This window comes from Lethenteron reissneri, chromosome 65 (assembly GCF_015708825.2).
Source record: "Lethenteron reissneri isolate LAM-NWPU_2019-01 chromosome 65, ASM1570882v1, whole genome shotgun sequence".
In the NCBI taxonomy this organism is placed as follows: domain Eukaryota; kingdom Metazoa; phylum Chordata; class Hyperoartia; order Petromyzontiformes; family Petromyzontidae; genus Lethenteron; species Lethenteron reissneri.
This window is the reverse complement of record NC_083843.1, coordinates 8430608-8450315: the sequence shown is the minus strand read 5'-3', so window position 1 is coordinate 8450315 and position 19708 is coordinate 8430608. Positions and strand designations below refer to the sequence as shown.

The 19708-nt window shown below is 46.6% G+C and overlaps 2 protein-coding genes across 2 annotated transcripts in view; one reads left to right on the top strand and one right to left on the bottom strand.

Annotated features, from left to right (window-relative positions):
* The window catches only part of LOC133359428 (papilin-like), a 35168-nt gene extending 22723 nt beyond the window's left edge, over positions 1-12445 (top strand). Inside the window, exons 5-11 of the mRNA XM_061577841.1 lie at positions 1340-1523; positions 3057-3260; positions 4790-4993; positions 6528-6731; positions 8707-8910; positions 10107-10292; positions 11895-12445. Of these exons, the coding sequence (XP_061433825.1) occupies positions 1340-1523; positions 3057-3260; positions 4790-4993; positions 6528-6731; positions 8707-8910; positions 10107-10292; positions 11895-12040 (1332 nt within the window). The 3' untranslated portion in view covers positions 12041-12445. The remainder of the gene's footprint in view (positions 1-1339; positions 1524-3056; positions 3261-4789; positions 4994-6527; positions 6732-8706; positions 8911-10106; positions 10293-11894) is intronic.
* The window catches only part of AP3M2 (adaptor related protein complex 3 subunit mu 2), a gene marked incomplete at its 5' end in the record, with an annotated part of 280782 nt that overhangs the window by 155527 nt on the left and 105547 nt on the right, over positions 1-19708 (bottom strand). The window lies entirely within an intron of this gene.

The window sequence follows — 19708 nt, the reverse complement described above, 5'->3', positions numbered from 1 at the left end:
TTTTCTAAATTCATAGAATTTGGCCCACGGCGTCAGAATACTATAACTAACTACCCGGCTTCGCCCGAGACTTGGATTCTTGTCTTGGATTAATACATGGCCTACGTGGAGGATGCGGGGGGGATGCGTGACGTCAGCAGGCACACTGCGTAACGCTGCAGCATGCGGGTGACATCACAGATGTGACGTCACCGCTCACTTGTCGTGCAAATATATCCATTATTGCGCCCACCCCCTCCCCAAATAGAACAGTCTAATTTTATACTTTTTGCATGGTGTACATTCTGCAAGCTACCCACATGCAACATTTCAGGTTTGTTGCATGTTGGGAAGTATGCTAAACATTTCGAACAAACACATATTCACAAATTGATGAGCCCCTGAGCACGTGGTTGTGATGAGAACGCCCGCTTGCCACCAGCACTATTTATGTTTAGACTATACATTGTAATATTACACTATATATTATTCTACCCACCCTACTGTATACCACACTGCTGTATATTCACTATACAATTACGATACTATATATTACCTTATACATTATATTAAACATTACACTTTTACACTATTTATTATTATACAATCTGCTATACACAATACCATTGACCGTCGCGTGAAATGTATTAAGAGGAAGCAACGAAATATGTCAATGGGAGAGTGGTGGTAGGAGACTTCCAGCGGAGAAAAGAATCCATTCCCTGTGGAGAATAAAAGATATATAGTCAATGCCAGTGAGTTGACTGCGGTCTGAAAGTCACCGTAAACGTGAACACAATCAGTTAAGATCCGAAATGGTTTATTACGTCCTTCAAATGATTGCTGAGCCAGAAATGTGATTGAACATGACATTGGTGAGACAAATATGTACGGTTCATAAACCATCGTTTCTACGACGGGAGTAAAGCCCGGGGTGCCACAGTGGTTAGAGTGGTGCCGCGGTGGCGAGATGTTAGCTATCTCACCTGGTATACAGGAGGTCGTGGGTTCGATCCTGACCCTGACGCCTGCTGTAAATTTGTAGTTTGAAGTATCTCTCCCCGTGGTCGTGTGGATTTTTGTCCGGTTTTTCCGCTCCACGTTTATTATCAACGTGCATTTATAGAGCATTCGGCTGCCATACATTTCTACGTGATAAGCCGCTACTTTGTTACGCTATCATTTGTGGTGGTCAGGTCGCGTCTGAAGAGGTATTCTGCTCAGTGGGCCCTTAACTCCGATTATCACGGTTGGCAACGCATGGTTCGAAAGAAGTGTAACGTAAACAGGCGCGTACAAAATAGTTTTTTGTTATAGATTCCTCCTCGTTCTCCCTGCAGGCGACGAGAGCGATGATGAGCTTTCCATACCCACCATCTGCAAGATGGACAAAGAGATTGGGCCCTGCAAGGCCCACATCCCACGCTACTTCTACAATCGCCTCACGCAGTGCTGCCAGAAGTTCTACTATGGCGGCTGCGACGGCAACGCCAACAACTTCGAGACAGAAACGGAGTGCCGCATCGCCTGCAAAACAGTGCAGAGTAGGTGCCCACACCCACACCGCAGCCGGCTATCGAGGGAAACGAGCCCACAGGCAGTTTGTTGAGCCTCCCCAGCACAATCCGATTAGCGGGGTCGGCTGCGCATTGCGTGAAAGAAGTTCAATGTAGAGTACTTACGTAACTCCTGGTTGCCTTAGGTGCTGGAGGGCCCCACGTGCCAGGGCGAGATATTGTGTTTTTTCTAAATTCATAGAATTTGGCCCACGGGGTCAGAATACTATAACTTATACTAGCTTTACTACCCGGCTTCGCCCGAGACTTGGATTCTTGTCTTGGATTAATACATGGCCTACGTGGAGGGTGGGGGTGGGATGCGTGACGTCAGCAGGCACACTGCGTAACGCTGCAGCATGCGGGTGACATCACAGATGTGACATCACCGCTCACTTGTCGTGCAAATATATCCATTATTGCGCCCCCCCCCCAAATATAACAGTCTATTTTTATACTTTTTGCATGGTGTACCGTCTGCAAGCTACCCACTTGCAAAATTTCAGGTTTGTTGCATGTTGGGAAGTATGCTAAACATTTCGAACAAACACATATTCACAAATTGATGAGCCCCTGAGCACGTGGTTGTGATGAGAACGCCCGCTTGCCACCAGCACTATTTATGTTTAGACTATACATTGTAATATTACACTATATATTATTCTACCCACCCTACTGTATACCACACTGCTGTATATTCACTATACAATTACGATACTATATATTACCTTATACATTTTATTAAACATAACACTTTTACACTATTTATCATTATACAATCTGCTATACACTATACCATTGACCGTCACGTGAAATGTATTAAGAGGAAGCAACGAAATATGTCAATGGGAGAGTGGTGGTAGGAGACTTCCAGCGGAGAAAAGAATCCATTCCCTGTGGAGAATAAAAGATTTATAGTCAATGCCAGTGAGTTGACTGCGGTCTGAAAGTCACCGTAAACGTGAACACAATCAGTTAAGATCCGAAATGGTTTATTACGTCCTTCAAATGATTGCTGAGCCAGAAATGTGATTGAACACGACATTGGTGAGACAAATATGTACGGTGCATAAACCATCGTTTCTACGACGGGAGTTAAGCAACGGGGTGCCACAGTGGTTAGAGTGGTGCCGCGGTGGCGAGATGTTAGCTATCTCACCTGGATACAGTAGGTCGTGGGTACGATCCCGACCCTGACGCCTGCTGTATATTTGTAGTTTGCAGTTTCTCTCCCAGTGGTCGTGTGGATTTTTGTCCGGGTCCTCCGGGTTTTCAGCTCCACGTTTAGAATCAACGTGCATTTATAGAGTATTCGGCTGCCATACACTTCCACGTGATAAGCCGCCACTTTGTTACGCTGTAATTTATGGCGGTCAGGTCACGTCTGAAGAGGTATTCAGCTCAGTGGGCCCTTAACTCCGATTATCACGGTTGGCAACGCATGGTTCGAAATAAGTTCAACGTAAACATGCGCGTACAAAATAGTTTTTTGTTATAGGTTCCTCCTCGTTCTCCCTGCAGGCGACGAGAGCGATGATGAGCTTTCCATACCCGCCATCTGCAAGATGGACAGAGAGATTGGGCCCTGCAAGGCCCACATCCCACGCTACTTCTACAACCACCTCACGCAGCGCTGCCAGAAGTTCTACTATGGCGGCTGCGACGGCAACGCCAACAACTTCGAGACAGAAACGGAGTGCCGCATCGCCTGCAAAACAGTGCAGAGTAGGTGCCCACACCCACACCGCCGCCGGCTATCGAGGGAAACGAGCCCACAGGCAGTTTGTTGAGCCTCCCTCGCGCAATCCGATTAGCGGGGTCGGCTGCGCATTGTGTGAAAGAAGTTCAATGTAGAGTACTTACGTAACTTCTGGTTGCCCTACGTGCTGGAGGGCCCCACGTGCCAGGGCGAGATATTGTGTTTTTTCTAAATTCATAGAATTTGGCCCACGGGGTCAGAATACTATAACTTATACTAGCTTTACTACCCGGCTTCGCCCGAGACTTGGATTCTTGTCTTGGATTAATACATGGCCTACGTGGAGGGTGGCGGGTGGGATGCGTGACGTCAGCAGGCACACTGCGTAACGCTGCAGCATGCGGGTGACATCACAGATGTGACATCACCGCTCACTTGTCGTGCAAATATATCCATTATTGCGCCCCCCCCCCCCGCAAATATAACTGTCTAATTTTATACGTTTTGCATTGTGTACAGTCTGCAAGCTACCCACATGCAAAATTTCAGGTTTGTTGCATGTTGGGAAGCATGCTAAACATTTCGAACAAACACATATTCACAAATTGATGAGCCCCTGAGCACATGGTTGTGATGAGAACGCCCGCTTGCCACCAGCACTATTTATGTTTAGACTAAACATTGTAATATTACACTATATATTATTCTACCCACCCTACTGTATACCACACTGCTGTATATTCACTATACAATTACGATACTATATATTACCTTATACATTATATTAAACATTACACTTTTACACTATTTATTATTATACAATTTGCTATACACTATACCATTGACCGTCGCGTGAAATGTATTAAGAGGAAGCAACGAAATATGTCAATGGGAGAGTGGTGGTAGGAGACTTCCAGCGGAGAAAAGAATCCATTCCCTGTGGAGAATAAAAGATATATAGTCAATGCCAGTGAGTTGACTGCGGTCTGAAAGTCACCGTAAACGTGAACACAATCAGTTAAGATCCGAAATGGTTTATTACGTCCTTCAAATGATTGCTGAGCCAGAAATGTGATTGAACATGACATTGGTGAGACAAATATGTACGGTTCATAAACCATCGTTTCTACGACGGGAGTTAAGCCCGGGGTGCCACAGTGGTTAGAGTGGTGCCGCGGTGGCGAGATGTTAGCTATCTCACCTGGTATACAGGAGGTCGTGGGTTCGATCCTGACCCTGACACCTGCTGTATATTTGTAGTTTGAAGTATCTCTCCCCGTGGTCGTGTGGATTTTTGTCCGGTTTTTCCGCTCCACGTTTATTATCAACGTGCATTTATAGAGCATTCGGCTGCCATACATTTCTACGTGATAAGCCGCTACTTTGTTACGCTATCATTTGTGGTGGTCAGGTCGCGTCTGAAGAGGTATTCTGCTCAGTGGGCCCTTAACTCCGATTATCACGGTTGGCAACGCATGGTTCGAAATAAGTTTAACGTAAACAGGCGTGTACAAAATAGTTTTTTGTTATAGGTTCCTCCTCGTTCTCCCTGCAGGCGACGAGAGCGATGATGAGCTTTCCATACCCGCCATCTGCAAGATGGACAGAGAGATTGGGCCCTGCAAGGCCCACATCTCACGCTACTTCTACAACCACCTCACGCAGCGCTGCCAGAAGTTCTACTATGGCGGCTGCGACGGCAACGCCAACAACTTCGAGACAGAAACGGAGTGCCGCATTGCCTGCAAAACAGTGCAGAGTAGGTGCCCACACACACACCGCCGCCGGCTATCGAGGGAAACGAGCGCGCAGGCAGTTTGTTGAGCCTCCCCCGCACAATCCGATTAGCGGCGTCGGCTGCGCATTGCGTGAAAGAAGTTCAATGTAGAGTACTTACGTAACTCCTGGTTGCCTTACGTGCTGGAGGGCCCCACGTGCCAGGGCGAGATATTGTGTTTTTTCTAAATTCATAGAATTTGGCCCACGGGGTCAGAATACTATAACTTATACTAACTTTACTACCCGGCTTCGCCCGAGACTTGGATTCTTGTCTTGGATTAATACATGGCCTACGTGGAGGGTGGGGGGTGGGATGCGTGACGTCAGCAGGCACACTGCGTAACGCTGCAGCATGCGGGTGACATCACAGATGTGACATCACCGCTCACTTGTCGTGCAAATATATCCATTATTGCGCCCCCCCCCCAAATATAACAGTCTATTTTTGTACTTTTTGCATGGTGTACCGTCTGCAAGCTACCCACTTGCAAAATTTCAGGTTTGTTGCATGTTGGGAAGTATGCTAAACATTTCGAACAAACACATATTCACAAATTAATGAGCCCCTGAGCACGTGGTTGTGATGAGAACGCCCGCTTGCCACCAGCACTATTTATGTTTAGACTATACATTGTAATATTACACTATATATTATTCTACCCACCCTACTGTATACCACACTGCTGTATATTCACTATACAATTACCATGTTATATATTACCTTATACATTATATTAAACATTACACTTTTACACCATTTATTATTATACAATCTGCTATACACTATACCATTGACTGTCGCGTGAAATGTATTAAGAGGAAGCAACGAAATATGTCAATGGGAGAGTGGTGGTAGGAGACTTCCAGCGGAGAAAATAATCCATTCCCTGTGGAGAATAAAATATATATAGTCAATGCCAGTGAGTTGACTGCGGTCTGAAAGTCACCGTAAACGTGAACACAATCAGTTAAGATCCGAAATGGTTTATTACGTCCTTCAAATGATTGCTGAGCCAGAAATGTGATTGAACACGACATTGGTGAGACAAATATGTACGGTGCATAAACCATCGTTTCTACGACGGGAGTTAAGCAACGGGGTGCCACAGTGGTTAGAGTGGTGCCGCGGTGGCGAGATGTTAGCTATCTCACCTGGATACAGTAGGTCGTGGGTACGATCCCGACCCTGACGCCTGCTGTATATTTGTAGTTTGCAGTTTCTCTCCCCGTGGTTGTGTGGATTTTTCTCCGGGTCCTCCGGGTTTTCCGCTCCACGTTTAGAATCAACGTGCATTTATAGAGTATTCGGCTGCCATACACTTCCACGTGATAAGCCGCCACTTTGTTACGCTGTAATTTATGGCGGTCAGGTCACGTCTGAAGAGGTATTCAGCTCAGTGGGCCCTTAACTCCGATTATCACGGTTGGCAACGCATGGTTCGAAAGAAGTTCAACGTAAACATCCGCGTACAAAATAGTTTTTTGTTATAGGTTCCTCCTCGTTCTCCCTGCAGGCGACGAGAGCGATGATGAGCTTTCCATACCCGCCATCTGCAAGATGGACAAAGAGATTGGGCCCTGCAAGGCCCACATCCCACGCTACTTCTACAATCGCCTCACGCAGTGCTGCCAGAAGTTCTACTATGGCGGCTGCGACGGCAACGCCAACAACTTCAAAACAGAAGCGGAGTGCCGCATCGCCTGCAAAACAGTGCAGAGTAGGTGCCCACACCCACACCGCCGCCGGCTTTTGAGGGAAACGAGCCCACGGGCAGTTTGTTGAGCCTCCCCCGCACAATCCGATTAGCGGGGTCGGCTGCGCATTGCGTGAAAGAAGTTCATTGTAGAGTACTTACGTAACTCCTGGTTGCCTTACGTGCTGGAGGGCCCCACGTGCCAGGGCGAGATATTGTGTTTTTTCTAAATTCATAAAATTTGGCCCACGGGGTCAGAATACTATAACTTATACTAGCTTTACTACCCGGCTTCGCCCGACACTTGGATTCTTGTCTTGGATTAATACATGGCCTACGTGGAGGGTGGGGGGTGGGATGCGTGACGTCAGCAGGCACACTGCGTAACGCTGCAGCATGCGGGTGATATCACAGATGTGACATCACCGCTCACTTGTCGTGCAAATATATCCATTATTGCGCCCCCCCCCCTCAAATATAACAGTCTATTTTTATACTTTTAGCATGGTGTACAGTCTGCAAGCTACCCACATGCAAAATTTCAGGTTTTTTGCATGTTGGGAAGTATGCTAAACATTTCGAACAAACACATATTCACAAATTGATGAGCCCTTGAGCACGTGGTTTTGATGAGAACGCCCGCTTGCCACCAGCACTATTTATGTTTAGACTCTACATTGTAATATTACACTATGTATTATTATACCCACCTTACTGTATACCACACTGCTGTATATTCACTATACAATTACGATACTATATATTACCTTATACATTATATTAAACATTACACTTGTATACTATTTATTATTATACAATCTGCTATACACTATACCATTGACCGTCGCGTGAAAGGTACTAAGAGGAAGCAACGAAATATGTCAATGGGAGAGTGGTGGTAGGAGACTTGCAGCGGAGCATAGAATCCATTCCCTGCAGAGAATAAAAGATATAAAGTCAATGCCAGTGAGTCGACTGCGGTCTGAAAGTCACCGTAAACGTGAACACAATCAGTTAAGATCCGAAATGGTTTATTACGTCCTTCCATTGATTGCTGAGCCAGAAATGTGATTGAACACGACATTGGTGAGACAAATATGTACGGTGCATAAACCATCGTTTCTACGACGGGAATTAAGCCCCGGGGTGCCACAGTGGTTAGAGTGGTGCCGCGGTGGCAAGATGTTAGCTAGCTCACCTGGTATATAGGAGGTCGTGGGTTCGATCCCGACCCTGACGCCTGCTGTATATTTGTAGTTTGCAGTTTCTCTCCCCGTGGTCGTGTGGATTTTTCTCCGGGTCCTTCGGGTTTTCCGCTCCACGTTTAGAATCAACGTGCATTTATAGAGCATTCGGCTGCCATACACTTTTACGTGATAAGCCGCCACTTTCTTACACTTTAATTTATGGCGGTCAGGTCACGTTTGAAGGGGTATTCAGCTCAGTGGGCCCTTAACTCCGATTACACTGGTCGACAAACTTTTTCTGGCATAAGGTATTCCAACGGTTTTAATGTCATTTTGCGGTGCTGATTCCAAATCTGGCATCAGTTTTTGTCTATCACATCAGATTTTTGAGATATCAAATATTGCATTTTCAATAAAAACTGCAGAAGAAAAATATAAAATAAATGTGGATATCTACATAAAATGATATTATAAACACACTATCTTAAAAATACAACACCATATTTAACACTTAGGCAGTCACTGACTCGCAACAACTTGCAATCATAAGTGACAGAGTTAATTTCGGGTAAAATCAATGAAAATGGGGTATGCCGATAGCATAAAAATGATGTGATAGAGCAAATCTGAGATCAGATTTGGAATCAACACCCTGAAATTAGTCTAAAACAGCTGCAAAAGTCCAGGCCAGAATTTTTTTTATTTGACCAGTGTTATCACGGTTGGCAATGCATGTTTCGAAAGAAGTTGAACGTAAACATGCGCGTACGAAATAGTTTTTTGTTATTGGGTCCTCCCCGTTCTCCGTGCAGGCGACGAGAGCGATGATGAGCTTTCCATACGCGCCATCTGCACAATGGACAGAGAGATTGGGCCATGCAAGGCCCACATCCCACGCTACTTCTACAACCGCCTCACGCAGCGCTGCCAGAAGTTCTACTATGGCGGCTGCGACGGCAACGCCAACAACTTCGAGACAGAAACGGAGTGCCGCATCGCCTGCAAAACAGTGCAGAGTAGGTGCCCACACCCACACCGCCACCGGCTATCGAGGGAAACGAGCGCGCAGGCAGTGTGTTGAGCTTCCTCCGCACAATCCGATTAGTGGGGTCGGCTGTGCATTGCGTGAAAGAAGTTCAATGTAGAGTACGTACGTAACCCCTGGTTGCCTCACGTGCTGGAGGGCCACACATGCTGAAGGGCCCCACGTGCCAGGGCGAGATATTGTGTTTTTTCCTAACCCATAGAATTTGGCCCACGGGGTCAGAATACTATATCTTATACTAGCTTTACTACCCGGCTTCGCCCGAGACTTGGATTCTTGTCTTGGATTAATACACGGCCTACGCGGAGGGTTGGGGGGGGGGGTGCGTGACGTTAGCAGGCACACTGCGTAACGCTGACGCATGCGGGTGACATCACAGATGTGACGTCACCGCTCACTTGCCGTGCAAATATATCCATTATTGCGCCCCCCAAAAAAAAATATATAAAAGTCTATTTTTATACTTTTTGCATGGTGTATAGTCTGCAAGCTACACACATGCCAAATTTCAGGTTTGTTGCATGTTGGGAAGTATGCAACACATTTTGAACAAACACATTCACAAATTGATGAGCCACTGAGCACGTGGTTGTGATGAGAACGCCCGCTTGCCACTAGCACTATTTATGTTTGTTGAACTTGTTTCGCACCATACGTAGACAACAGTGTTAATCAGAGGTGCGGGGGTAGGACAACACACTAAAAACGAAAAAGCAGTTCTAAAGAAATTAGTTTACAAACTAGATTTGAAAGTGCATACATCCATTGGCTTACTAATATCGGATAAAAGAGCATTCCAGACGGCTGCATCTGAAAGCACGTGATGCGGTGACCGTCTTGGTTAGCCAAAATCCGCTGCGAGGATGATCAGAGTTTGCGCGATGGTTTATGCTCCTTGACGAGATCAGCAAGGTATCGTGGTTCCTTTGTGGCGAGCACTTTGTGCGTAACGAATGCGACCTCATCATGTATTCGTTTGGTCACCAGAAACCAAAGCAGCTCGGGCGAGCACTGAACATCCAATCTTGGAGTACCCATCACGACATGTGCCAGAGAAGTTAGTCCCACGGCGACATTCATCTGCACGCCCCGCCATCGTCATTGCACTTGCACGTCGGTGTTTAAACTCCCCGCCGTGTCTCCACCACCCCCCTCCCCTCACTGCAGAGGTGCCCAAGAAGTGCCGCTTTGAGCCGGAGACTGGCAACTGCAAGGCCGCCTTCCCGCGTCACTTCTACAACATGACCACGGGCCAGTGCGAGAACTTCATCTACGGCGGCTGCGGAGGCAACGACAACAACTTCCACACGACCGAGGAGTGCGTGGAGAGCTGCAAGTGCCACAAGAACAGAGGTCCGTGCCCCGCTGGGCCCCACGCGTGCAGCATGACGCAGCTTCGACGCGTTTTAAGATACGTACGGAACCAAAAGACCTCCCGCGCCATTTTAGAAAAATAATTGCGGTACTGTTTTTTTTAGTGCGTTTTCACTTTTTTAACTCTTCTGTTACAGCGAGGCAAATGCCGATTGTGCATCCAATGGAACCTTGCCATACATGGGGGAGTTCACGACCATCGGGGGTTAGTACTGGGTCAATGGCCAGGAGTTGCCGTTGGAGTTGCGGTGGAACTCCACTTGTCCTTGACTAAGCGAGGGTGGGGGCCAACTTTACCGACCCTATCTGGAATCTAACCGATAACCACGGGGAAGCTTTCACGAGTAGGACACCCCCCCCCCCTGCCAACTCCCACCGTCGGACTGCGCCCCTGGCCACTGAGCATGCGCTGTGGTTAGAATGGTGTTTTCAGTTTGACATGCGGATATAAACGACCTCTGCGATCTCGGTGAGCATTAATGCGCTCAATGAAGTGACTTCAGAAATAGTTCTGTGATCTCATCTTCTGGGGGCAATTGTCAGACAGGGTACAAACCGTGCGAGCGGTGAGAATACTAAAACGGACTTTTCTTTATCTAATCACGCAATGCAAATGCAATTTATTCACACGTGACTCATCTGGTTTGCGGGGCTCTCATTAGTGCGTTGAATCACTGCACGCTGTAAAATATAAAGGCGCAGCCCTGCAATTGCTCGCTGACATCACTGCTGGTGGAAAGGCCGCCACTGGAGGGAGCTCTAGATAACCACTCTGGTTGTGTATTTTGACCTTCTCTTATACACTCGCCAGATGTCTTGGCATAGGAGTGAGTACCCATACATTACCCCACCGCGTGTGACCTGCCAAACGACTGTGGTTTATCTGTTCATACTGTTGGGTGGGTATCGTCGGGGGGGGGGCGGATTCGAGATACTTCCACCGTTCTTTCCACTACATGCATCGAACCAGTGACTTCGCGCAAGGGGGCCGTCTAACTACATTCACAAAAAAACACCGTTTTCCACTAAGTTGCGGTGACCTCCCCACGTCGCTTGTGCCAGTGCGCGGTGCACCTTGAGGCCACGTGAAGTGTTCAAGGCTCGCAAGCAGGAGGTCGCGGAACAGACCCAAGTGCCATGGGTTGACTGGTCGAGATGACTTGCAGATGCACACTACACTACAACAAAGACAACAAAGATCCTCCGTGTATAGCTTTAACAGACTCTGAGGACAAGTGCTGTTAGCGAGCACCTATGAAGGCCTGCACGGTACACGAGCGGGGTGGGTGGCCAGCACCACGCCCGACCGCCTTTGTCTCTCCAGTGGCGATGTTTACACACCGCACCAGGTACTCATTTGAGGCTGAGTCGACCTAGGGTAGGCCCAGGACCGTTTCTTATAATCGTCACTGGTTTTGGCCGTGAATCGAACCGGGGTCACCATGTTCGTAGCGCTACACCACCGCTCCCCACACACACACACACGCACGCAAACGCATACGTACACACATGCGCGTGGATGGTTACTTTAACCTCAACGTTTTCTGTTTCTTTCCTTTCCCCCCACCCCCCCCCCGGAAGATATGGGAGCCTCAACTTCGATGATCCAACCCAGAGGCAAACCAATGTCCAGCCAGAAAAGAGCGGGCATAAGGACCAGCGAGTGGAGCATAAAGCAAAAACAATTTCGGAAGAACGGCGAACGAGCAGACCGCACGGAGCATTGAGGGCAGAACTGACAAGAGCACGCAATTGCAGCGCCGTCTGTAGTCGCGAGGTCGGTTGGGTTTCATAGCTAGAGGCACCGACCGTATATTTTACGTACTTACTTTTTTGTTAACCCGCTTCAGCAGTTTAGTTTGCGCCGGCCGATCTCAACGGAAACGAACGTGTGGAAGGAAGCGACTGCGTCGAGGTGGAATCACCGATGTTTATGGTTCAGGCGGCGGCTCTCCAATTAACTCACTTTAAAAGTCACGCGCCCGTTCTTATTAAACGCAACACGCCCATCCCTCGCATCGGCATTCTGCCGTCTGTAATCGTCACCAAACACTACTATGGCTTAACGACACGACGAGTATTACTCACATCGTATTTTGTTTGCCATGTTCGTCTCATTAAAGAAAAGTTGTTACGTGATTTTGTTGTTTTGTTGTTATACGCTTGCACAAAATACATTTAATTTTCACACTTCAGTAATCGATGCACTACATTTTTCTTCTACTTTTAAATAATAAAGGGCACTTCACCAAACGCCGTTGCAACACACGTATCATTGGACGTACGGGCCAACGGTGTCTGTGTCGTAGTCAACTGCAATGCTGTGGCCACGCTTCTCTCGTATGCGTGGGTAATTTTTTTTCTCCTGCTCAAATAAGCCGCGCTCACGTGCAGTGTGATTGCTGCTCTCAATCGCAATGTTTGGGAGTCGAATCCTGTTTTGGTGGGTCCGGGGGGTGTGGGGTTGGGGGCTGACTCGGCCAATCATCCCGCTCTCTTAGAGTCGACTAAATGAGTAACCACGGGGTGGAGAGGTCAACAGTCGTCTTGTGGATGTACTCGCCCTTCCCCCGCCGCCATATGAACGCGGAATTTCCACCGCCAGGCTTACACCATTAAACAGTAGAGGAGGAGTTGCCCTCCGTGCTCATCTGAAAAGGAAATTACTTAGACTTTAAATTTTTAGTCTCGATGTGTTTATAGCAAATCCCCAGTGTCCAAAACATGCCATCAGTACAGCGAGATTGAAAGCGTAAACGTTAATTTGTGTATGCTAATTTTGTCTCATTAGCTGCAACTTTTTTTGTTGGAACCAGTGCCAGCGTAAGTAAGCACTCCTTTTCTTAAAAAAAGAGAGAGGACATAGTCATCCTCTCAGCTGGCAAGGGCAATGCTACTGCCATCATGGATAAAACCACATATAACAACAAAATACAGGACCTTCTTAATGACAGCAGTTACACCAACATTAACAAAGATCTTACCAACCGCCTGATTCCAAAAACCGACTTCTTTAAACGAACCATTCAAGCGGCTCTCCCTAAAACCTTCTGCTGCTAGACCACCCAGATTCTATGGTCTTCCAAAATCCATAAAGAAGGTTCTCCACTTCGGTCCATCGTTTCCACTATCAACTCACCTACCTACAAACTGGCCCGTTTTCTGTCTGACACCTTGCTTCCATTCACGGGCAAGACTACCTCAGCAGTACTTAACTCAGCTGACTTGGTCTCTCTAATCAAGGGCATCTCACTGTCTCCAGATGATTTGCTTGTCAGATTTAATGTAGTTTCTATGTTCACCAAGGTTTCTGTACCTGACACCTTAGCAATAATTGAAGACTTGGTCCAACATGGACTGAATCCGGATGTACCAACTTTGGTTAGAGGCTGCCTTACCAACACTTACTTTACCTGGAATGGTACTTTCTACAAACAAAATGAAGGTACCCCCATGGGTTCCCCTTTATCACCAATGATAGCGAATGTTTTCATGGAGAAATTAGAAACAGATGCCATCCAACATCCACCCTACGTCCTTTCTTGTGGAAGAGATACCTAGATGATACTTTCGTCATTTGGCCACATGGCCTGTCAGCATTGAACCAATTTCTCAACCACATCAATTCCATACACCCATCCATCAAATTCACCATGGAAGTGGAGAAGGATGATAAGCTACCATTCCTGGATGTTCTGTTTGAGAAGAACCCTGACGGCTCGTTGGGACACTCTGTCCACAGAAAGGAACCAACACAGATTCCTATCTTAAACCTGATTCCCCATACCATTAGGTCCAGAAGAATTCCCTCATCAAAACACCACACCATGGGACCCACTGGATCTCCGACCAACACCACCTAGCCAATTAACTGTAATACGTACACCAAGCCCCCAAGATGAATGGGAACTCAGACCACAGTATCCGCAAAGCTGTTTCTCTAACCATGGGGAGACAACCATCTAAGGACCCAATCAAAATCATCACCTTGCCATACTTAGCAGGTGTTACCAAAATATTTCCAAAATCTTAAACAAACACAAGATCCAGGTCCGATTCAATACAGTACACGAAATCTGTGATCTAATCCCATCTGTGAATGATGTCATTCCTGACATGCAATACCCTGGAGTCTACAAACTGAGTTGTACCTGCGGTAATAGTTACATTGGGGAAACGAAACAACATGTCTCGGACTGTGTTTGCGAACACAAGGCAGATCTGTAACATAGCAGAACCAATACCTCTGCCGTAGCTGACCATTGTTATAACGCTGTGGGCTCGCATGACATTGTTTTTTCCGAGACCAAGGTACTCTGCAAACCTTCGGGCTACTATCAAAGGTTTGTTCATGAAGCCATCCAGATATATAAACATAGACAAACTTCAACCGAGAAGATGGATACAAATTGAACAATCATTGGAAGGATGTTATCAACCAGGTAAAACCTTAACTGTTTATGGTTGTTCCATCGTACCTGCCGGTTTACTAGCACATTTTTATCTGTTCTTCTCCAGCTTCCAACTTCTAGCCCCGTCCACTTCCCCCCCCCCCCAGCCTCACGTCCTCTTCCCCTAGCGCTCACGCGGCCCCCCTCCCTCTACCCTGCACCCCCCCCCTTTCTCTCTCCCCCTTGCCTCCCCAAACGCAGCAACATTTCGGTGATTTGAGAACGGCTCGCTGATGTTGTTATTTATTTATTCGTTGTTGATACGCTAAACTCTGCCACATGCACACAGAGAGAAATGCGTGTGTGTGAAACAATTTAAAACCCTTAAATTCACTCAAGCAACGATTATCAGAGTAAAAACCCAAACACGCACGCACTCATTCAGCATCGCCCTCCTGCTTTAACTCTCAATGATGTCCTAGAAAGTAGGTCCATTGCTTGAAACGTCGTTTAATATATGTGACCATTAAGGGCCATGCGGTTTTATTTGACGAACGCGTTGAGTGATTTTGTGACAGCGAGAGAACGTCCCACATGACCTGGCAGTACTCATCGTGCATTCGTGCGTTTGACCTCGCTCTGATGCACGTGAGTGCGATGCCTTGCTTGTTTTTGGCTCTGTATCAATGTGTTTTACGTGGTATATAAATGTAAACCGTGTAAGATGTAGATTTTAATATTTTATTTGGTGTGATTAGATGTTAAATACCTCGCCTGGTCTACAGGTGGTTGTGGGTTTGATCCCGACCCTGACGTCTATTAAGCCACTGCTCTACATTTCCACATGATGATAAGCCACTTCGGTGAGCTATCATCTGTGATGGCCACATCGTTTTTTAAAAAGAGCAAGGTAGCTCATTAGGACATGCCTGGTAAAATATATATAGTAAATCTTTTATTGAAGTTTTCACGTATGTGTCATTTGATACCCTGGACACAATTGCGAATGATTGAATCGAGGGACGTTCCAGTTAAAACATTTTAACCATCAACATCCTGTGGGCTCACAACATCGGTGATGAACAAGGCAGTGAACATTACTTATCACGAGGTTAGAAACCTCACGATACACTCCGTGGAAATGTGCTCAGGTGGTCAAGTTCACAGACACGAGCTTCGTATCGCACGCAGCTGTCGAGACGCAACGTGAGACACGTTACACGGTCGGCTTTAACCACTTCCAGACGGGAGCCAGGTCCACTCGCTACGCTCTCAGTGGGAGCTGCGCTCGCCACGACTCTCAGTGGCTTCTCATCGATAGCCGCTCGCTGTGGCTGAGAGACGCTGTCTCAGGAGCGCACACGGCGGCGGTGTGAATGCAACAGGAGCGTTGCGATTTATACAAAACCCAGAGTGGCCAGGCAAACGGTGATGGTTTGTCCCTCGGGCTGATTTCGTCGGCTATGGTGAGGCTCTGTGGGTTTCTGCACCAAACCGTACCTTGAAAAAACATTCTGATTCAAGGTTTAAAACGAATTATGTCGTCTCTTTTATTGCCATTTATTTGTTCAGGATTTGTTTTAGTATGTTTTTTAATTGTTCTGAAAAATGTATCAACTTAATGGTTTTTTCGGTAAAGTCACGTAGAAATAAAAGAAATAAAATAATAGAATACGACCTTTCGATTGCAATACAAGCAATCATCATCAGGTACGAATGTGTTGTCTCTCTCTGCTTGTGTGTCTGTCTTTGTGTGTCTTTGTCTTGTCTCTCTCTCAAAATTCACACGTAACTTCTAATTTAGATATTTTTGGAAGAGCGTAATCAATCAGGCTATGCGTTAATTGTGTGTTGACCGACTCTCTGTGTTGCATTGCATTACTTTCCCAAATTTTACTAAGTTTCTTTTATTTTTATTCTCTCTCTTAGTCTCTGTGTTGTCTCTCTAGTACTTCCTGCAGTCACGAAAGCTCCACATCTCTCATTGGCATGCTAATTTCTCCACCGCCCCTTTCTCTCTCTCTGCCCCCCTCTCTCTATTTAAGGCCTCGACACAGAGGCGTTGTTTCTTTGTGTGTGTCTCTCTCTCTCTCTGTGGCTCTGTGTTGTCTCTCTCTGCTTATGTGTCTGACTATATGTCTCCGTGTCTGTGTTTTATCTCTCTCTCAAATTTAGCAATCTTTGGAAGAACGTAATCAACCAGGTAGGGTGTTGACTGTTATGTTATCCGACTCTCTGTGTTGTATTGCATTCTATTCCTAAGTTTTCTCGTTTTTTTTCCTTATTCATTCGTACCTGATGATGATTGCTTGTGTTGCAATCGAAACGTCATATTCTATTATTAAATGTATTTTCTTTCTACGTGACTTTCCCAAAAGAACCAATAAGTTATTCCTGCAGTCACGAAAGCTCCAAATCAAGTTTATCAACTTAATATTTGTTCATTATTTGACAAATAATCTCTCCAGTTCATGTGTAAATGGGTGATATTCTTCAGATGTAATTTTAATCATGTTGGTAGGTGGGTAATCGGGTGAGAGGGTGGGAGGATGATCGTATGCGTGGGTGAGTGAGTGAGCGGGTGGGCAGGTGATCAAGTGGGAGGGAGATCAGCCAGAAGTTGGCGCTTGAATAAATATGAGGTGGAATGGTGAGTGGGTGGACAGGTGAATACAGTAGGTGGGCGGGTGGGAGAGTGTGAGGATAGGATAATTAACAGGTGAATGGATGAGCATGTATCGGTGTGGGCAGGCGGGTAGGCGGATAGGAGGTAAAGAGGTTGGGTGAATGGGTGGTTTGGATGAGTGTGTGGGGGATCTGGAGTGCAGGTGGGAGGGAGGGGCTCCAAATGGCTGGGGGGTTGTGGGTCAGGGAGTGGCAGGTGTCGGGTCAGAGAGTGTTGAGTGCAGGTGAGAGATCGGTGTCCATTATTACCAAGCCTAGTCATTATTATTATCATCATCATCATCATCATCCATCAGTCAGGATCCATTCATTATCATAGCTCACGGTGGCGAGGAACAAGTAAACCGACTGAGAGTGCAGCTATAAATACAGCATCACACCCCTTACGGACTACCTTTGTCCGCGAAGGGGCTAAACCACCAAAGAGCGGCTCTACACCAATAGAGCGAGACCAGCTGCGCTTGGCCCGCGACTGGAAAATGCTAGCTGACATTGGCCGGCAACTTGTGTTTCCTCCGGAGATCGCAACCACCACCCTAAGACCTGACATGGTGCTCTGGTCTCGTTCGCTCAAGAAGGTCTTCATCATTGAGCTGGGAGGACTCAGTAGATGAGGCTTATGAGCGAAAACATCTGCGCTATGCCGATCTAGCTGCCGAAGCACGGCATCATGGCTGGAACACAGAAGTCCGACCAGTGGACGTGGGCTGCAGAGGTTTTGTGGCAACATCTACAACCAGACTGCTTAGAGACCTGGGAATTAAGGGCCAGAGCCAGCGTTCGGCAATCAGAGCTGTATCGGAGGCGGCAGAAGGCAGCAGTCAGTGGCTCTGGATGAAGAGGATAGACCCCAGCTGGGCCCCAAAGTGAGAGGGCCAGGAGGTATGCAGTCAACAATGCTTGACTCAGGGAGGATGACGCCCCTGCCATGCATAGTCCCATGAGATGTTGGCTATCAACAACAAGGCAACTCCTATGACTAATTGGGAATGGGACGCAAGCGTAGGATTGATCACCCTGTCGCTGGCCGCCTTTGGGGAGGGTGTATAGTATGAAAGGCCGAAACACCCTAGGAACCAAAGGTTCACTACTGACGATGCTCTCCCTAAATTTCACCAGGCTCACTGTTCATGAACTCTTGGAAGTGCTTGCACAAAGTATAGTAACATCTCATCCTGTGTTCTTTGGAATCACGAGACGCGCCATGGAATGTGGCCCAAGGCTACAGACAGCACTTACTCGTGAAGGCGTAAGCAGTAGATTTATAATATAAAAAAAACAACAGTAACTATCTCAAACATGCCTGTTAACACAAGTCAGTCGGCCTCAGCTCTGAGAGAGACACAATCACAGCCTGGATGACAATCTTGAAAATAGATTTTCAGATTACATTTTTTATTCATCCAGAATACATTGACCCTTGACCCAGAATACAATATGATTCCAATTCACAGGTAACCCAGAACAAAATCAAGTCTATATTTCCGCGATCTAACCCAAGAAACCTTTATTATGGAAAATATTGGTCGCGAAAGCCTCCGTGTTAAAGTCGATTTGTTTAACCAGGTGAGAACTCAAGAGACCAGGACGAGTCTCGTTTGCAAGAGTGCTGATAGTGATGCTGCTTCTGCTACCGATGATTCTGTTACTGTTACTAATTATTATATTATGGTGGATGCTGCTGGTCCTACTCCTGTTGATGATAATGATGATGGTAACGGTGATGGTGCTGCTGCTACTGTTGATTATGTTACTGCTGATAATTATTTAGTATTATTGATGCAGCTGGTCCCATTCCTGAAACTGATGATGATGCTAACGATGGAGCTACCACTGCTGATGCTGTTGCTCCTGTTACTAATTCTGCTGCTGATGGTACTTCTGCTGATGATGATGATCGAGTTGAGTTGAAGTTCAGTTCAACGAGGTGAGAACTCAGGAGATCAGGATGCGTCTCATTAACAAGAGTGACCTGGATCACAAAATTGAAAAATAGCAAAAGAAGTCAAACCCATGCCAGCAATGGAGCAAATAGAAATCTCACACACAGCCCAGAACACAATGCGATTAACGTTCACACAATTACACAACTGGCACAATATAATCAATGCGTCTCAAATAATCTACGCGTTGCTAAACAGCCTGAGATTTGAGGTTGGGTTCAAACCGGATTGGTGTATCACGTTTGGAGATGTTAATTCCCTCGCTTTGTATGCAGGAGGTTGTGGGTTGATTCCGACCCTGAAAGCTGCTGTATATTTGGAGTTTGCGTTGTCATTATCCCTGTAATACCACACAGTGTCTGTGTGTTATTAATGC